Source organism: Cataglyphis hispanica, chromosome 20 (assembly GCF_021464435.1).
Source record: "Cataglyphis hispanica isolate Lineage 1 chromosome 20, ULB_Chis1_1.0, whole genome shotgun sequence".
NCBI lineage: Eukaryota > Metazoa > Arthropoda > Insecta > Hymenoptera > Formicidae > Cataglyphis > Cataglyphis hispanica.
The window spans coordinates 2,613,108-2,630,190 of record NC_065973.1 but is presented as its reverse complement, the minus strand read 5'-3'; the positions used below and the strand labels follow the sequence as shown (position 1 = coordinate 2,630,190).

At 35.5% G+C, this 17,083-nt stretch overlaps 1 protein-coding gene across 8 annotated transcripts in view; it reads left to right on the top strand.

Annotated features, from left to right (window-relative positions):
* LOC126856896 (glutamate receptor ionotropic, kainate 2-like) overlaps positions 1 to 17,083 on the top strand; it is a 135,658-nt gene that overhangs the window by 42,692 nt on the left and 75,883 nt on the right. For all 8 annotated transcript variants that reach the window (XM_050605882.1, XM_050605879.1, XM_050605880.1 and 5 more), the window contains exons 4-7: positions 3,984 to 4,235; positions 15,121 to 15,296; positions 15,819 to 15,872; positions 15,956 to 16,120. In XM_050605882.1, coding sequence (XP_050461839.1) covers positions 3,984 to 4,235; positions 15,121 to 15,296; positions 15,819 to 15,872; positions 15,956 to 16,120 — 647 coding nt within the window. The remainder of the gene's footprint in view (positions 1 to 3,983; positions 4,236 to 15,120; positions 15,297 to 15,818; positions 15,873 to 15,955; positions 16,121 to 17,083) is intronic.

Genomic DNA, 17,083 nt, shown 5'->3' with positions numbered 1-17,083 from the left:
ATTATTGCCCTTCCGCTTCTCTCTCTCTCTCTCTCTCTCTCTCTCTCTCTCTCTCTCAATTTATACCCTTCAAGTGTTTCTTGGTGGGATGACTGGAGACGAAAGTAATAAAATGTCAGATTTATATTTCTCGCCGATCGATGGGACGCATTACACGAAAAATATTTGTGCGCGTGTAAATATGTGCGGCGATATAGAACTACTTGCAAAAGAAACATAAATTTTTTTCTGTTGTCGCGGAATGTCAACAAATATATTCTCCGCAATAAGTTCAACATTTTCGTTCGACTATATGTCAAAATGAGATTCGCGGTAGATTTTAGCATTGTACATATAATTACTTCATCTTTTTTTTTAATTAAAAAAAATGCTACTTGCAAAATTATATCTTCAAAGATTATTTTTTCTTTTGTATAAGCACATGTTAATTAATTTGTGACACAATTTTGGGCAATAATTTTATAAGGATATGTAGTATCCAAGTGGAATTTTGTCTTAAATTTACAGAGATTGTAGATTGTCTAAAAGATATTGTTAGTACGATTTAAATAAGGACACAACTACACGATTAATTAACTTTGAGTATTTACAATTTTTATAAGTTTACTTTTAGAAATATTTGCATAATAAAATTTTGATGAAACTTTAAGCTCTTTATACGAATCTGGTAGAGTTATTGATTTTCTATACAACAAAGGATGGTATTATATAAAAATATCAATAATGCTTTTAAAATAATTGTTTTCCGATAAAAAAAATATATTGATATTGCAAAACGCTGTTGCAGAATTATAACAATTGCATACGCTGGAAATGTAGAACAGAATATTAATACAAGAATTGAGAGGAGAATATGGACAGTTATATATAATCTTTATTTATAATTTAATTAATCCTAAATACAAATTGCATTATATTATTTCTTACAAAACATAATAAAGAGATGTCAATAGTTTCAAAGCAGCAAAGTAAAACGAAAACAGGAAGAAAGGTTGATGGATCGGACATCATCGCGTTATTTATTTCTTATCCGTCTCTTTGATACCTGCATTCTAGCGTTACATTCACCATTACACATCCTTTCTGTCTGCGTTAGTTGTCCGCTTCTATTTTTCGACGTGCATTTTATTTCCTTGCTATTCAGCTGCCCACCTAACGTCTCTTTACTTTCCGCTTTCTGTCCCATTTGCTCTCATTTCAATTCCCATCGCAACCACTCTGTTCGATGTTCTTTCTTCCTTTCTCTTGACAATAACGGGACACGGTTGGATTGAAAAGAAATCGATTGTACGGATATTAAAAAAAAAAAAAAATAAAAACGATATGTCATTTAATCTGAGAAGTATAGTCTGGTCAAAAAAGGACAAAAAATTTGATTTATTAAAAATTTTCTTTTTAAAAAGATGAGAATAAAAAAATAAAATTTAAAAAATTGACATCGTTGCTAACAAAATAAATTGACCTTTAGTAAGCAAAAAAAATCGCAGTTCAAAAAATATACAGTGGTTCTTTAACACCCTCTGTGAAATTTGTTTTAAATTAATGATCAAGTAATCTTTTCTTTTATTTTTATATTCCACTTTTACTACTAATTTTTACTTCTAATTTTTTTACGTGTGTTCTTGTTGCTCATCTTTCTATTTTCCAATGTGCATTTTACTTCTTTGCATGGTATTTTATCCGTTCTTGCTAAAAAACAAAATAGAATTTATTTAAAAAGAAAAATCGATTGTGTATGAGTATTTAAAAGAAGAAAGATATATCGCGGAAATACGCAAGTTATGAGAGAAACATGAACAGAAGGTGGATTGAATTCGATTTATTATGAGCGCACTTCGCACTGAGAGTTATTTCCCTAGAGAGGTAAAGTACATTGAAGAAAAAAAAAAGAAGAGTTTAGAGAGTAAAAGAAAAAAGAAAAGTTGAGGCGCATGTGCAAGAGGCTAACGATCACCCCATTAAGCAACGAATTAAACCTCATTTACTTTCGAGAGAGAGAGAGAGAAAGAGATTCGTTTATAACCTTGATTTTTTTAAGCTTTTCGCTTTAAACGCCAGTACAAGTTAAATTTTTTTTTTTTTGCCTTAGTCATTTACCTTTGCGTATTTCTAGCTAGGGTTTTAATAATCTGTGCAAATTTAATGGTCGAGCAGAGGTTGAGAGGCAATGCAATAAGCCGTGTTCAAAATGTTGATATAGGTATCCTAACGCTAAATCAATATATCGAGCGCACTGTAAATTAAATAAATGCATTTATGTATATATGGGTGAAATATGGATAATATTCTCCGCAATTTCAGTGCGCTCAATTTTACAAGCCGATCTTCATCATTGCGTCTTTAGGTATTTTCAGATAAATTGATTGGATGGATACGGGATGTCTATTACGATTTTTGCATTGGAGTAATAAAAAATATAATAAAAATAAGAGAAAAACAAAACTTTACAGATAGCAGTGTTTCATTAAATGCAAATTCTACAACCACGTGACATCAAACATATATTTCGATCAATTTGAAATCGAAGTAAAATTATCTTATCCGTGTAAAATTTCATTTAACCAATCGCGCCGACCATCTTTACCCCGCAACTTGTATTACCGCATCCAACCAGAAACGATACGCGGTAAGGAACAAGATTGTGCGGATTGTAATCCGCGTATAATGATGGTGATATCACCGCTGTAGCATGGAATGATAATGGAACCTCCAAAAACCTATTATCTCACTGCATGAGAAGTCATTATTCGCCGGCCTTACCGTTGATCCTTTCCACTGTCATATCGTGTTAATCGGACGAGCCGGCTTATCAGTCGGCGTATCAAACAACCCAATATTTTCGAAGAAGTTCACCGGCAATTTTCGTAAATAATTCGTTAATTAGCCTCGTAACATCGAGAGTCATTTTACGTACGAGAATTTTCCAATTAAAATGTTTACGACACATTCGCCGTTTTTACAGCAGCCGTAAGCGAGCAAATATTTATAGCTAATTTAGCGTTGCCTTACATAAAGACATTATTAAATGCGCATATTCAATGATTCATCTATCCGTGTTATAATTCTCTGCATCTCCCTTTGATAATAATTATCACGCATTTTGGGAGGAGCGATATCTGCTTACGCTTTATCCACGTCAAATTTGCGACACTCGATTTAACTGTCATCTTATGTCAGGACGGGCAACTCGGAAAATCGATTTTCGTGCGCAACAACGTAAATTAACCCTGTAACGTAAAGGCGAGCGAGCCAAAGGGAGACTATATATAAGGGAAAGGAGAAGACGACGAGCTGGTTTGTTCTTGTGGGCGGATAGAGGCGATGCTCTCGGCTAAACTCCGATTCGGTCGGTTGTCTAAAACTCGATGCGGCAACACTTAGAGAACTTGCCGGGAGAGATAACCCGACGGGTGTGTGCCAAGTATGCGCGCCGGCTTCGGTCATTCCGCACGTACGACAACGACGACAATCCTCCCTTATGCTCGACGCTAGTGCTGCAGTACGATGATCGCGTGTCCTACATTTAGTGTGGCGCTAATGCGGCGTTAGCGACCGTTCGTGGGTGGACTTCTCCTCACCACACGGAATTATCGACCGTAACACGGCGTCATTATGTCCGGTTACGGCGCGTTTTCCGGTACCGGGAGAACGTCGCTAATTCCGAGTTAATCGGTTTCCTTTTTCTCATTCGGCGAAAACGAGAAAATGGACAGAGGAATGGATGTTAATTGCGTAAAGGGAAAAAGAAGAGAAAAGTTAATTCGATTGTAAACTAATAGTGAATAAAATAGCATCATTACCCGCGATAGTTAAAATTATCTTTGCCGTTAATTTCTCACGAGAAAGTCGGGTTAAATTATTGTTAATTATTGTTCTTGGGCGGAGCGGATGTCAAATTAGATTAAAATCATTTTATGCTCTTGCGTTCAGAATACATTGTACACATTTGTCAAAGCTAACGATCATGTTGCTTTTTGTTTTAGCGTGTCAGCAGGTCAAGTACGGCGTTCAGGCGATCTTCGGGCCCTCTGATCCGATTCTGGGCCAGCACATTCACAGCATCTGCGATGCTCTCGATATTCCGCATCTCGAGGCTAGGCTGGACCTGGACGCGGAGGCGAAAGAATTCAGCATTAATCTCTATCCCGCACAAAATCTGCTCAACATCGCTTATCAGGACGTCATGGAGTTTCTCAATTGGACCAAAGTGGCGATCATCTACGAGGACGATTACGGTGAGTGATGATAAGCTTAATTGCTAAATGCAATAGTAAACGTTTATTAAAGTGGCTTTTAGCACAATCAAATCAAAGTATAATTTAACTTAATTTCTTTTTGCTGCTATTTTTTTGTCTTACTTTATTAATCTTTGCGCTACAAACTGTGCCTGTGCACGCAGTTTAATAAACGTGATGCAAACTATTTTTGGACCACATATGATTTGGTGCATGAAATATTATAAAAAATCGAAAGTGTCTTACAAGAATTTCTCTATGCTTACTGACATGCAGAGGAGAACATGTGTGGAGAAATCTGTTTTACATGCTCAGAAAATATCTTGGGACATTTAATGCGTACTATCGTAACATAGGATCGCGCTAATGACGCTGCACATTTTTACTCGTAAATGAAGATGTAAAAGAAAAATTCTTGTTTCAAGGAGGTAAAAAAAAAATTATGCGTACTTTGACAAATTTTTGGAGAGTGTATTCATACCTTTATCGCGAATGATAGATGTAGAAAATGCATATTCATATCATTTATTTTCATCGTCTTGCTCGAGCAATCGTGAGTTAGCAATATGATCGCCTCTCGAGTTTCTTTGAATTGCGAAACGTTATACGTTTATTCCGTAAAAGTCAAAGGTAAATTGGAGAGAAGGTATTCCTCGCTCAAATTTCTTGCGTTAAAAATATTGCAGAAGAAATACACGCATTAAATAAAATTTGAACGGTTGTACATTCAAGTCTCGTTTAAAATTCTCGTCGACGCAGAGTCGATTTTAAATCCTTTGAAGTTTGAAGTGAGCATTATACAAGAATTTGCGTACGTGCAGTGAACAAAAAACATCTCGTTTTCGAATGAATGAAATTAATAGTTTAATATTTTTTTAAATACTTTACCTAGTTGAAGAATGGGACGGAAATAAGTAAGAGTTAATGAAGATAGCGATAGATGATTTGAAACATTCAACCAAGTATGAAACCGGATTGAGTTCTTCCTTTTATAAGGAAGAACATTCTCTCGTTTTAGCAAGTCAGTTCCATGATTTTAATAAATTCGCATAGTGGACTTATTTAAGTAATTTGAAGACGTTGCAAGCACGTTTCCCGTTTAGATAGGGAATTTCTCCTAGTTTCCCGGAAAGATTAAAATGTTCTCTTATAGAGACTTATTCAAGGTGCTAAGAATATAAAACTAAAGAAAAATTTCGAAGAAATTTATACAATGTTATCTCTTTTGTTATCTTTAATATCTTAATAATATAAATTGGACGCGATAATTTTGTTAAGTTTAATTTTGAAAAGTAAAAGCAACGAATTTTTGCTGGAATAATATATATCACCTCGTTTTTTGTTTTCTATCTTTTAAATGATCCTCTCGCTTTCTCTTTCGAATCTTCACGCGCAAATTGCAATCGCGAAATTGCGAGCGCGATTTGATGCACTTCAAGATTTCCATTCGTAATGAAGACGCGCCAGTGAATACGCATTAATTATGCAAACGCAGGCGTCTGTGCGCATGAACTGCTCCCGTAATTTGGTGGAAATAACGAGCGGGCACGATTGCGTTGAATTAGAAGCTGTGCTAAGACGCGAGAAGAAGAATCGCGCGACATAAACGTGAATTCTGCGATGCCGGAATATTCCCGTGACTGATCATTGCGGCACGTGAGCCGTCTCTGCGGTTACTGCGACGCGTGACGATTCTGCAAGATCGCCGCTAAATCCGTTGTCTGGAGGCATTTGTCGCGTCATGAGATATTTTATGGGTCTCTGCAGGCGGTTTTTCGCAAATCGCAGTCGCCTATAACGTGTCACAAGATAAATTACCGTAATTATAATCCGGTCTCGTCAATTATCATTACGAAGATTTCTTAAATACATTTAACGAATTAAAATATATAAATTCATATATAAATTAATCCGCAAAAATTAATTATATAAGAATTATAATAAAATGTAATTTTTTTGCCATTGTGTTATATTAGAATATAATGTGATATTTACAAAACCATACCAAAAATAGCTATACGAATCATGAAATAATATTGATATAAAAATAAAGAGAGAGAGAGAGGCTCAATTTATCTATCATAAATTTTATTGCCTATAACATTACCAATCTTTTAGATATAAATTAGTGTACTATGATCCATTTGCATTTAATAGATCAATAGATGTGAAAATGATAACGAAATTAACCAAACATGTTACACATAGCTCGAATTTCTGTAACGGTATTTTATTACGAAGCTTTACACAACATACAAAGCGGTATCATACAACATATATAGTCGAGTAAAACGCGTTAGCGTCTGGCAAAGTGAAATTAAACGATACCATCGATAGATTGATCTATTCACACCAATGAAGCTGTAGGTGTGAACCAGAATTTTTTCTATCCAATCTTGATTCCCCTCTCGATGCGTGGATAATTTTATCTTTTCATCTCTATAAAATTTTCCCCCGGAATTCGACGACTTTCGATAAAAACATCTCACGAGTTTAAAGCACCTTCCACAACGAGCTTAGCTATTTGTGAGAGTGCATGGAAGTACACGTACAAGCCGATTAGAACACCCCTGATTCCCCGGAGTTGAGTTCATCATCCTCTCTCTCCGTCCACCCTCCCTTCCTCGCGCCTCCTTCCAGGATCGGCATTGAATTCCTCGAGAGATTTACCGGGACTCCGCGATCTCCGTGTTTCCTCCACTTTCAATTCCGGCGCGCTATGTACCCGCAAAGTGTAAGGGATCCAAGTTGGCAAAATCGTACACGTCTCGAGCATGTTTGCCGTTACGAGTCCGCGGATCCGTTCTGTGGAAATTCACGTTTTCCCTACAGGATCGAACATCATCACGGCAGTGATATGTCGTTCGAGTGGCTCAATGTCGGCTTTACCCTCTCGAATCAACGTTGAACCGCGACCGCTTTGATTACGCCACAATCGCTGTCGAAATTGCACGTAAATTATTGCAGGATCCCAATTATGCAAATCCGTATTATTATATATCGATTTTGCGTTGCCAGATGAATTGAAGAAGATTAACAGGAATGGTTAATGGATCGATCAATTCAAATTTAAAATCTCGTTGCCTCTCTTCGGGCAGTTTGCGAAATTGACATGATTCAATCGTCGAGCAAATGCCGCGTTGAGTTTCTCGACGACACAGTGATCTCGGGGAAGTAGATAGCGAGGGTACTAGATCTCTTTCAACTTTCAAGCAGTTTAGAGAGCCGCTGATATCGATTCGCGATTACTTTACTCGTTTTCCGTCTCGTGGAGTTCCTGCGACGACGCGGAAACTTTCCCGACCAGGAACAACTACTATCCACTTTGCGCGCTTCTCAAATCGCCGCATCGTATCTAATCGAACGACCGATGTTCCTTATTTCAAATAATTTATCTTGTACAAGAATTTAAAGTACTGTGTGTGCAATCAGATTACAAGCACGTAGTTAATATTGCACTACATCAAATAAATAAATAATTAATATTTATACATAACAAAATTAGATATGAATAACGTGCAGGGTATCTTGTAACTGATTACAAAAAGTTATAAATAAAATTAAGTTAATTTAAACATTATATATAATACGATTTATAATTTTATACAAATGTTTTGTGAATGGTTCTATATTGTGGACTCGTTGGTGCTTGAAGAATTCCACAATCCTTATTCCCTGCATGCTTTTAGACCTCTGTGGAATGTCAATTCGGTTCTTCCTCGAAGACTTCAAACATCTTTGCTTCTTGTGCAATTTCAAATGGAATTTCACATAGAATACGTATAGAGAATACCAAAGAATTTCGGGCTCTAAGAGAATTCTCAGCAGCATTTCTATAAATATTTTCTTTTTGAATTTTAATGCATGAGAATAAATTATTTATCTATTCTTTAGTATTTTATATAATTCTGCATATAATAAGAGAGATCAGTTATTTAATATTTATTTGAATCCAGGTAACGTTTTCATTGAAATGTCGCTAAATTAATGTAATTACTACATTCGACAGGCATACTTTATATGAGTATGCCGCACTTCATTCATTCGCTTATCTTCTTTAATTGAGTTTCCTCCGCTTACACGAGACAGAGAGAGAGAGAGAGAGAGATCAGGCAAAACGAGCAAAATCAAGTCGGTGCATTAGATACCTTGCTTCTCCGCACAATAAACGTGCTCTACATAACTCGTTGGCAGTGAATAGACTTCACAATGAAGCCCTGTGTCCGTGGCACGATATAATATCAACGCCAAGTTTCCCCACATGTAGCTATATACGATGTTAATGGCGAGCTAGGGAAATCGTGACTAAGCGAGAGTTATTTTATCCCATTTTGTCGACAAGATGATACATGATTTACTAACCTACTCATATCAGTATCACATAACACTATCATTTCATCGTTACATGTTTAGAAACGCTGCAAACAGCACTATGCATCATTCACGAATGTGACTTTATATAATGTGATTCAATTCCAAGTTTTTTTTTTTATACAAGTAGTAATTACATAATTAAACAAGAGTTAGTGTTTTCTTATTCTGCTATCCCGTTAAACGTTATATTAAATTGATCAAGCAGTCGCATTAAAATATGGAAACTTTGAAATTACACAGATGAAAGGGAGCAAAGTTGGAAAAGTTTGCCGATTGGAATAATATAGATAATATATACGCGAGATAATATATACGCGGATAATATGACGTGATATTAAGCGAACATTCCTCCATGCGCGCCGGCCTTTATACGCACTGAATAACGACGTGCTTCTCAGACATTATTCAGCGGCAAGTCGGCAGCGAGATTCCGACGTCGTAATTACATCCGGGAGTCCATCGAAGTGAAACCACCGCGTGGATTAATGTTTCACGATTAATTCGAATTTTCAATCTACGATCGTAATAAGTTTGACCTCTCCATTCATCTCGAGATTCATATTCGGTACGGAAAGAGGGAAGGAAAATTCAACACTAGAGATGATGGTACTTTCCGCTTTGTCTTTTTCTTTGAGCGCGGAAAAAGGAGGACAAAAGAAGCAGGTCGAGCAGTCGAAACGGTTTTGAACCTGCTTCGTAGTCCCGCCGAAATCTGATTCCGTTTCCTTACATCCCGAGAATCGCCAATGAACCTTCAACCCGGCCCATCACAGCCCATTGTGAAACTTTCAAGGCTCTCTCTCTCATCCTATCGAACAACCATCTTCGCGTTCCTCCCTCACATCCATCCCCATTCTCTCTTTCGTTCCTCGTCTCTCTCCCTCTTTCTCTTACACATATACACACACATTCCTTTTCCCGCACCAGGTCTTACCGTCCACATTCCTCGTGAAACCTCCAGAATAATGGAGTCACTGGCGGAAGGACGAATCGTCACGCTGAACGCACGACCCTGCATTTTTATATTTCAATACAGAATGATGAAAAAAAGCACGAGAGTTTCCGCCTAGCATATTTTTCATTTATCTTCACGGCAGCTTGGAACTTTTATCGAGAAATTTTTATATTTCGCGGATATTATCGAATGTCAAATTTACGCATCGCGAATAAATTTAAAATAACGACATTAACATTGTTCAGAATGTATATTTTTAACTGTAGAGATAGTTGTCGAGAAGATATTATTAACACTTTTAATATTAATGATAAGCGAGTACACAAAATTTTTAATGTCACTCTTTACTTTTGGCATTTTATCTGCGGGAAATATATTCCGCTTGCGGATTTTTTTGTTCTTATTCTGTAGTACATTCTCCTCGTAAAGTTTGCTACTTCAAGGGAAAAACGTCAAATCCTTCTTATATGAGATCCGTCAAAACCAGACGCGGTGTGGTCGATCATATTTTTATTTCACCATTGAAGATGACAGCCCAGTAGTATTCAGTAAAACTTATATGACGGATATTCAGCTTGCCTACAAATATTCCCTTTTCTTAATACCAGATCCATTGCCATCCTTAACTATTATCTAGCTTATAAAAAAAAAGAATATTAAGAGAAGAGAATATAAAATTTGTATTTTCATGTAAAACTTATTTATTTATATCTTGCGGATTACAAAAAAAATATCTTGAATTTACATAAAAATCACATCTCATACATGTACGTTATTACGAAACTACCGGAAAACAAATAACGCACACATTATATCAGAATTTAATACTTCGATCTCTCCTGATTTGCACAGTTTATCTTTCTCATCATGTATTATGAATTTCTTAAAAGGAAAATTATTCGCGATCTCCCGCTCGCATATCTTAATCAGTCATTTTTCTCACGTGTTTTAAATAATCTCGCTGAATAACTACCATCAAGTGACTCTGCTAATCTCATTTTCCTCACGTACCACGAATATTGTCTAGAAAGATCGATAATTTCTCTCACGTATTTTCAAATTTTGGCAAACAGACCGACCACCACCCTCCCTTCTTTCTAATTTCAGCCACGTGTTCTAAATGATTTTGCCTCCGAACGCGAATCCCGCTAATATTCTTCGCACGATCTGAGCGTTATAATTCGGTAATTACAAGAAAGTTCAAAGAATCCGCACGAAGCGGAGCGCATTTGTGAAAATTACACATGGTCGCCACCATATTTTGCGGAAGATTCTTAGCAAGTATCCCCCGTTACGTGCTCTTGCACGCATAAGAGAGAAATCATTCCCTGTCGTAATGAGAATTTTATAGCAGACCTCCTGCAAAACGTGTCGAGTCGGGTGTGTATGTTCTACACGACGGCTAAATCACAATGAAGAAGGAATTCAAGAGAAAGAGAGTTTGCTCGTTCCTAGACACAGCAAAAGTCTTCGAAAACTTTTCGAATAACTCGGCGATCGTTCGACATTTCTTTTCGCACAGATGACTGGTCAATCTTGACGGGGCAAACAAAGTATCCGAAAATGGTGTGCTTTCTTGGGATCCTCGGGGCAATTAATGAAAACTCATCTCGTCACGTACATGTTTTAGAAATTTGCCTTTGATCAGTGGTGAATAAACAGACATCGTTATTATGCGTTGTCAACGTATAAAGTGAATGCGTTGAATGTTACGTTTTATTATTAGCATGACGAAAGAAATAGCGTAGTAAATAAAATTAATATATTAAATGCATAAAGACAAAAGACATGATAGTGCGAATGAAATGTAATTAATTTATAACTAACATAATTTCAAACAAATATTTTCATTGAATGAACAGATAAATCTTGAATATTTAAACAAATGTTTCAAATTTGTATTTTTCTTATTTCTTTTTTTTTAATACTTTTAGACTTTGTATTTTATTCTATTTCTTTTTTTTTCTTTGTAGCTTAAAAAAAATAACAAATATGACTTCTTTTCCCTTTTTTATTTTTTATTCTTGCCTTGTTTTCGACAAAATAAAAAAGCATGGTGATCTGAAGTTGATATGACATTCATTATAAAATATCCTCGTTAAGAAAGTAAAATCGATAATATCAAAATTTATTGTTACCTCTTTCTTGAGGTACTGATTAATTATTTTGTCAATTTTTTAAATATAAATCGCGCAATGATTAAATTTATTTACAGCGTATTGCTTTCGCCGACGACCAAATAACGAAAAAAAATCTACGCTCGATTTTCTATTTGAAAAGATCGTGAAAATTTAAGAGATATTTCTACTTAAGAATATGATACATAATATTGTAGTAAGTTTCGAGGAATAAATATTGTACAGCATTTTATGGAAAATTTTACGAAAGCAATTGTTACATCTTTTTTCGTTCTTTTTATCGAAATATAATTGCGACAGTGCAAGAAAAGTTGTACTCTTTCTTGGCATATTATTAAAAACGTTACCAAGTACCTTTTGCATAATCACAAAAACTTGTTTATATGTATATTCTAAAGCGCTACTTCATAATGCATACTTCTTAATCAAATCTTTCGGTCGCGGTCGCTCACTCGCGTTTTCAATATTCATTCGGTCGTCCTCTTGAAATGTGCATGTTTAAGACAGCCGATCCAATTATTTCGATCGTCTGTCACCGCGGCGATCCACTCGAGGCGAAGAGCGAAAAAGGAGGACGCAAGTAGAGTCGTTGACAGCTTCCTTTCGCGCACGCCGACTCAGCGCAATATTTCGCGCCGTGTCGTCGAGGTAGGAGGGCATATCGACATTTCGAGCACGGATCGTAAGTGGCCGCCATTAGAGGGTGTATAAAAAAAGATATAATAATCTGTTTCCCGCTGGAAATAGACGCTTACGTCCTCGCGCATTCTCAGACTCCCCAGAGAAATTATCCTCATCGTTGGATAAACGTCACCCGCGTTTGGTTTAGCTCTGGCAATTTTTCTCTTATTCCGCATTTTTTAAAACTCAAGCGATGTAGCCAATTATTTCGATAGGTCTCTCCCAAGATTTGTGTGACGACGATACTTATGTAAGATAATTTAGGTACATCTCGAGACACGTTGACATAAAAATAATAATCCCAGATTAATTGGTCAGTATTATATATTGTTTCATAAAATAGACACTTTAATCTTTATTTTAGATGTATAAGAAAAAGTACAAATTATATAAGACATAATTATTTAATAATTTGCTTAGTATGCATTAAATATTTTATATATAATACTGCAATAATATAACATTTTTTCAAAATAATTTATAATTTATAATTTATAATTTTTAAACAAGATAAAATATAATTATATATGAATGTAAAAATAACTATCTAAGCACGATGCCATACATAAAATTTAATTTTTTGCATTTACCACATGATTTTGACATTTTTCACGACATTGCATTCACTTTTATTGAAACATTGAGATTTCTTACATGTTAAAATGTCCCTAAATTAAGTTATGTAATGTATAATAGTTTTTTATTAATAATATATATTGTAATCTGTGTTTTTTGCGTCTTGCTTGTTATTAATAATTCTCATTAAATTATTTTATTCTAACATCCCAGATGTAATAAAATTTTGTAAATTTTGTGGATTATTTATTCCACTTTATATTCCGGATCGTAATGAGAATATACTGGTCGTAATGAGAAATTGCATTCCCTGTATTCCACATGTGACGTTTGCTCGCTCTCTAGAAACACAATTTTCCTCGGTATCCCTTAAATAACATACATAAAGTTTAACAACGCCGATTCCCTAGCTGCATAGTAATCTACGAATAGTTCGCAATATTCGCAAGTCGTAAGATCTCGCTCTTTCACTTTGATTGATATATACGGATTATCCCAGTTGTAACACCTTATGAAACGCAACTTGACGCGATAATACGTCGCCCTTTACGGCTTCTCGCCATGTCAATTTTCATAAGAGGTGCCACTCTCGTGTGTCATCCGTGAAATTGCGTAGCGCAAGTAGAACGCTTGAAATGCTATTTTAATTAAAACCGCCGTTTCAAACGACTCCCATGAAAGTCCGTTCCCGCTGCACGCGAAGTGTTAATAATTTGAGCTGCAACGAGTCGCGCCGCAAACCGCGAGAAATACTCTACTTATTATTCTCAACTCAAGCAGCAGCGCGCATACTACCATTTAACTACCTCTTTAACTATTTTTCTCGCTGCAAAGCGCTCTCAAATAATGAAAAAAAGAAATAGAAACCCATGATTTTTCGCCACATCGCCACATTTGCCAAATTCGTCAAATCACGATTATCGTCGAAATATTGATAAATTGCTTAATGTTTGTGAAATTTCAATCAAATTTCTGTTATGCTATTCGTGCAAGTAAATTTGTTATCACACGATATCACTTTCTTCTTGCACGACGTGATATATCGCAAAGAGATACTACACTCGGATATCATAGTGATGATGTATTAACGTAACATAGCTTAACTTGGAGCTATTGTACGGTATATTCACAGTGTGTTGTTGTCCCAGGATAGTCGTCCGGTGTGTTGTCCCCTAGGATGCAAAATCTGCTTACATGAGAACATTGGTCTTACTCGAGTTACCGCCGACACGGCTTCAATTAAACTCGGTTTCTTGCTTGTCTCTGAATTAATTACTGCTAACATTTGAACGAAACGCATGCCGAAGCACGTTTCTTTGCCAAAAGTTATTTCAAATTATTTTTAAAAAGATTTTAATCATGACTATTGTCTTTATTATATTTTTAAGTGGAATGTTGCTATACATTTTTATTGTTAGATAAAAGTAATATTTATTAAAACAGAAAATAAAAATATTTATGTTAACTATTTTGTCTTATTTTATTAAATTTTCGGATAAACAATTGAAATATAAAATGATATTTTTTGCATATAAATTAAAATGTAAAATTAATGATAATTGTAATAGTAATTTATGTATAATTTTATTTTTATATTTTTACAGAAAGTTTTTAAACAATTAAATAAAATAAGCCAAAATTGCGTGCAGAATTGTATGATTCGTCATTACGATCTATAAAACATGTGGTTCCCATATTTAAATAGGAATCAATATACGCGAACATCACATACTTGTTAATCAGCGAATCTCGTTTCGAGCATATGCAAAGTTTATTTTGACAGATTATCTGAATATCTGTCCTCTTTGTCCGAAAGGGTCGACAGACCACCGACTGACTATTCGTCTCCGCGCTTTTGAATAACGAGAGTCAAAGTTCTGGACGGTAGCTTGCAACGATATCCGCGCCTCTCCGGAAGACCCGCAAGTCGAATACTTTGATCATACTTAGACGCTCGGGAGAGTATTGATTTCGTCGGATAGTGCGATTCACGGGTTTCCGTGCCATTAAGCGACCGACCTTATATGTAATTCGTGTGAATTCTCTCGCGATAACGGCACCGCAACGATTCTAGTCTCGACTTTAGAGACATTAACTCGGTACATTTCGTATATCGTTGATACATCTTTAGTGATTGAGTGTGACTTATTTTGGCCTTCAGGATTGGTGAAATTGCGGCAGCTGGTGAGGTCACCGAAAATCCGTGACATCGAAATCAGTCTTAGGCAGGCGGATCCTAATTCGTACAGGCAGATCCTCTCCGAGATGAAAAGCAAGGAAATTCAAAATCTCATCGTGGACACAAAGCCCGAGCACATGCATCATTTTCTACGAATGGTAAATCACTCTACACTCATTACACGTTCGAGATATACTCTATAACCGTTCTTTAAGTTGTTCTTAAATTATTAAATGATGTAATTAATTAGAATCAATTATTTATGTATATATTGGCTAAATAAATATTTAAAAAATAGCCATTGAGATAAATTTAAAAAAAAAATTAATTTAAGAATCAGTTTGAAAAAAATGAGAATAAGAATTGAATTATAAATCATAAAATTATGAAAAAAAATGATAACAGATTATTAATTTAAGACTAAAATAATCTTGAATTAATATTTTTTATAGATTTTATCAAAGTACATAAAAGACGTTTTTTAAAACGTTATTTAAAAAATAAAAACAATTATTTGTATATCGAATTGAAAACTTGTCTGTGATAAAAAATTGAGAGTCTATAGTTTAAGGATCAAAACTTACTAGAGAGAGAGAGCGATAGAGACAAAGAATGTGTAATTTATATATTCTATTTCGTGTGGAAAAGTGGCTGACCATATCGTTTCGCATATATTGCAGATCCTGCAGCTGCAGATGAATGATTACAAGTACCACTACCTCTTCACGACTTTTGTAAGTACTCTAGGGATATTGAAACGCATAGTAAGAGATCCGCTCGATTCGCGATTCGATTCACCCACTCGGTTTTTCCATAGGATATCGAAACATTCGACCTCGAGGATTTCAAGTACAATTTTGTCAATATCACTGCCTTTCGTTTGGTCGATGCGGACGATCTCGGCGTACGTAGTATCCTGAGGGACATGGAGCGCTATCAGCCGGCGGGGAACACGATTCTCAATAAATCGAGAATCATTCAGGTAAGCTCTCCGTGTTTATAGAAATGCACGCGATGCGAGATACGTTGAAAAAAAAAAAAAGAGAGGAAACTGGCGATTCTCGATTTAAGAATTCAGGATCCACATAATTTATTGCGCCTTGTGGAATGTCTTTAGACAAATAGTACGAAATAGATGTTTATTCAAAATGAGAAAATTGCGATTACTTTCCGTATTGTATTCATAAAGCATAACAAATATAAATGCCGTGATACCGCGCGCTTTTATTTCTCGATATAATCTCATCGGCTATAATTTCTCGCGAGATCGCGCAGGCAAAATGATATCGCGCCTTTGAAAGATTGGCATGATCTCGATGAAAGGTGTGACAATTTATTGTCGCGTTACGTTTTTGTTACGGCATCCGTATGTCGATACGTCAACGTTACCGGATGCTTTATGGAGCCAATAAAATTGGTTAAAAGCTATTCGAAGTAACGTACATGTTTATGTGTGACGGATAGAATTACATTGCTACGAAAGCAACACCATTGCTTTTGTCTTGAAACAGCAGTAAAGTATGCAGAAAACCATGAAACACGAAAGATCCTTTTCTTTCCGTTATATTGTACGTAACAAACTAATATAGTCGTGAATGTCGAAATAAATTATCGAACAAAGGCAAAAATGAGTGATAAAATAAGCTCGCGGAATTGTTCCAATTTTATTATTATCTCTGATTTTATCAATAGAGAGCGCACTCTATCGTAGAATTTCTCTCGCAAAGTATTCAGATATTGCGATATCGGAAAATGGAAACTCAGCGTTTGTCTTTGTACTTTTATACAGAGACACAATTTCTCTAGCCGATTCGATTATATTGAATTATGATGTATGAGTTTCTCGTAATGCATATGGAAAAAAGGAAATCGCATTTGCATTTAAATTATATAACATTTTATCCAAAGGACATTGTTGCAAATTTCACTAATGGAATATATATGC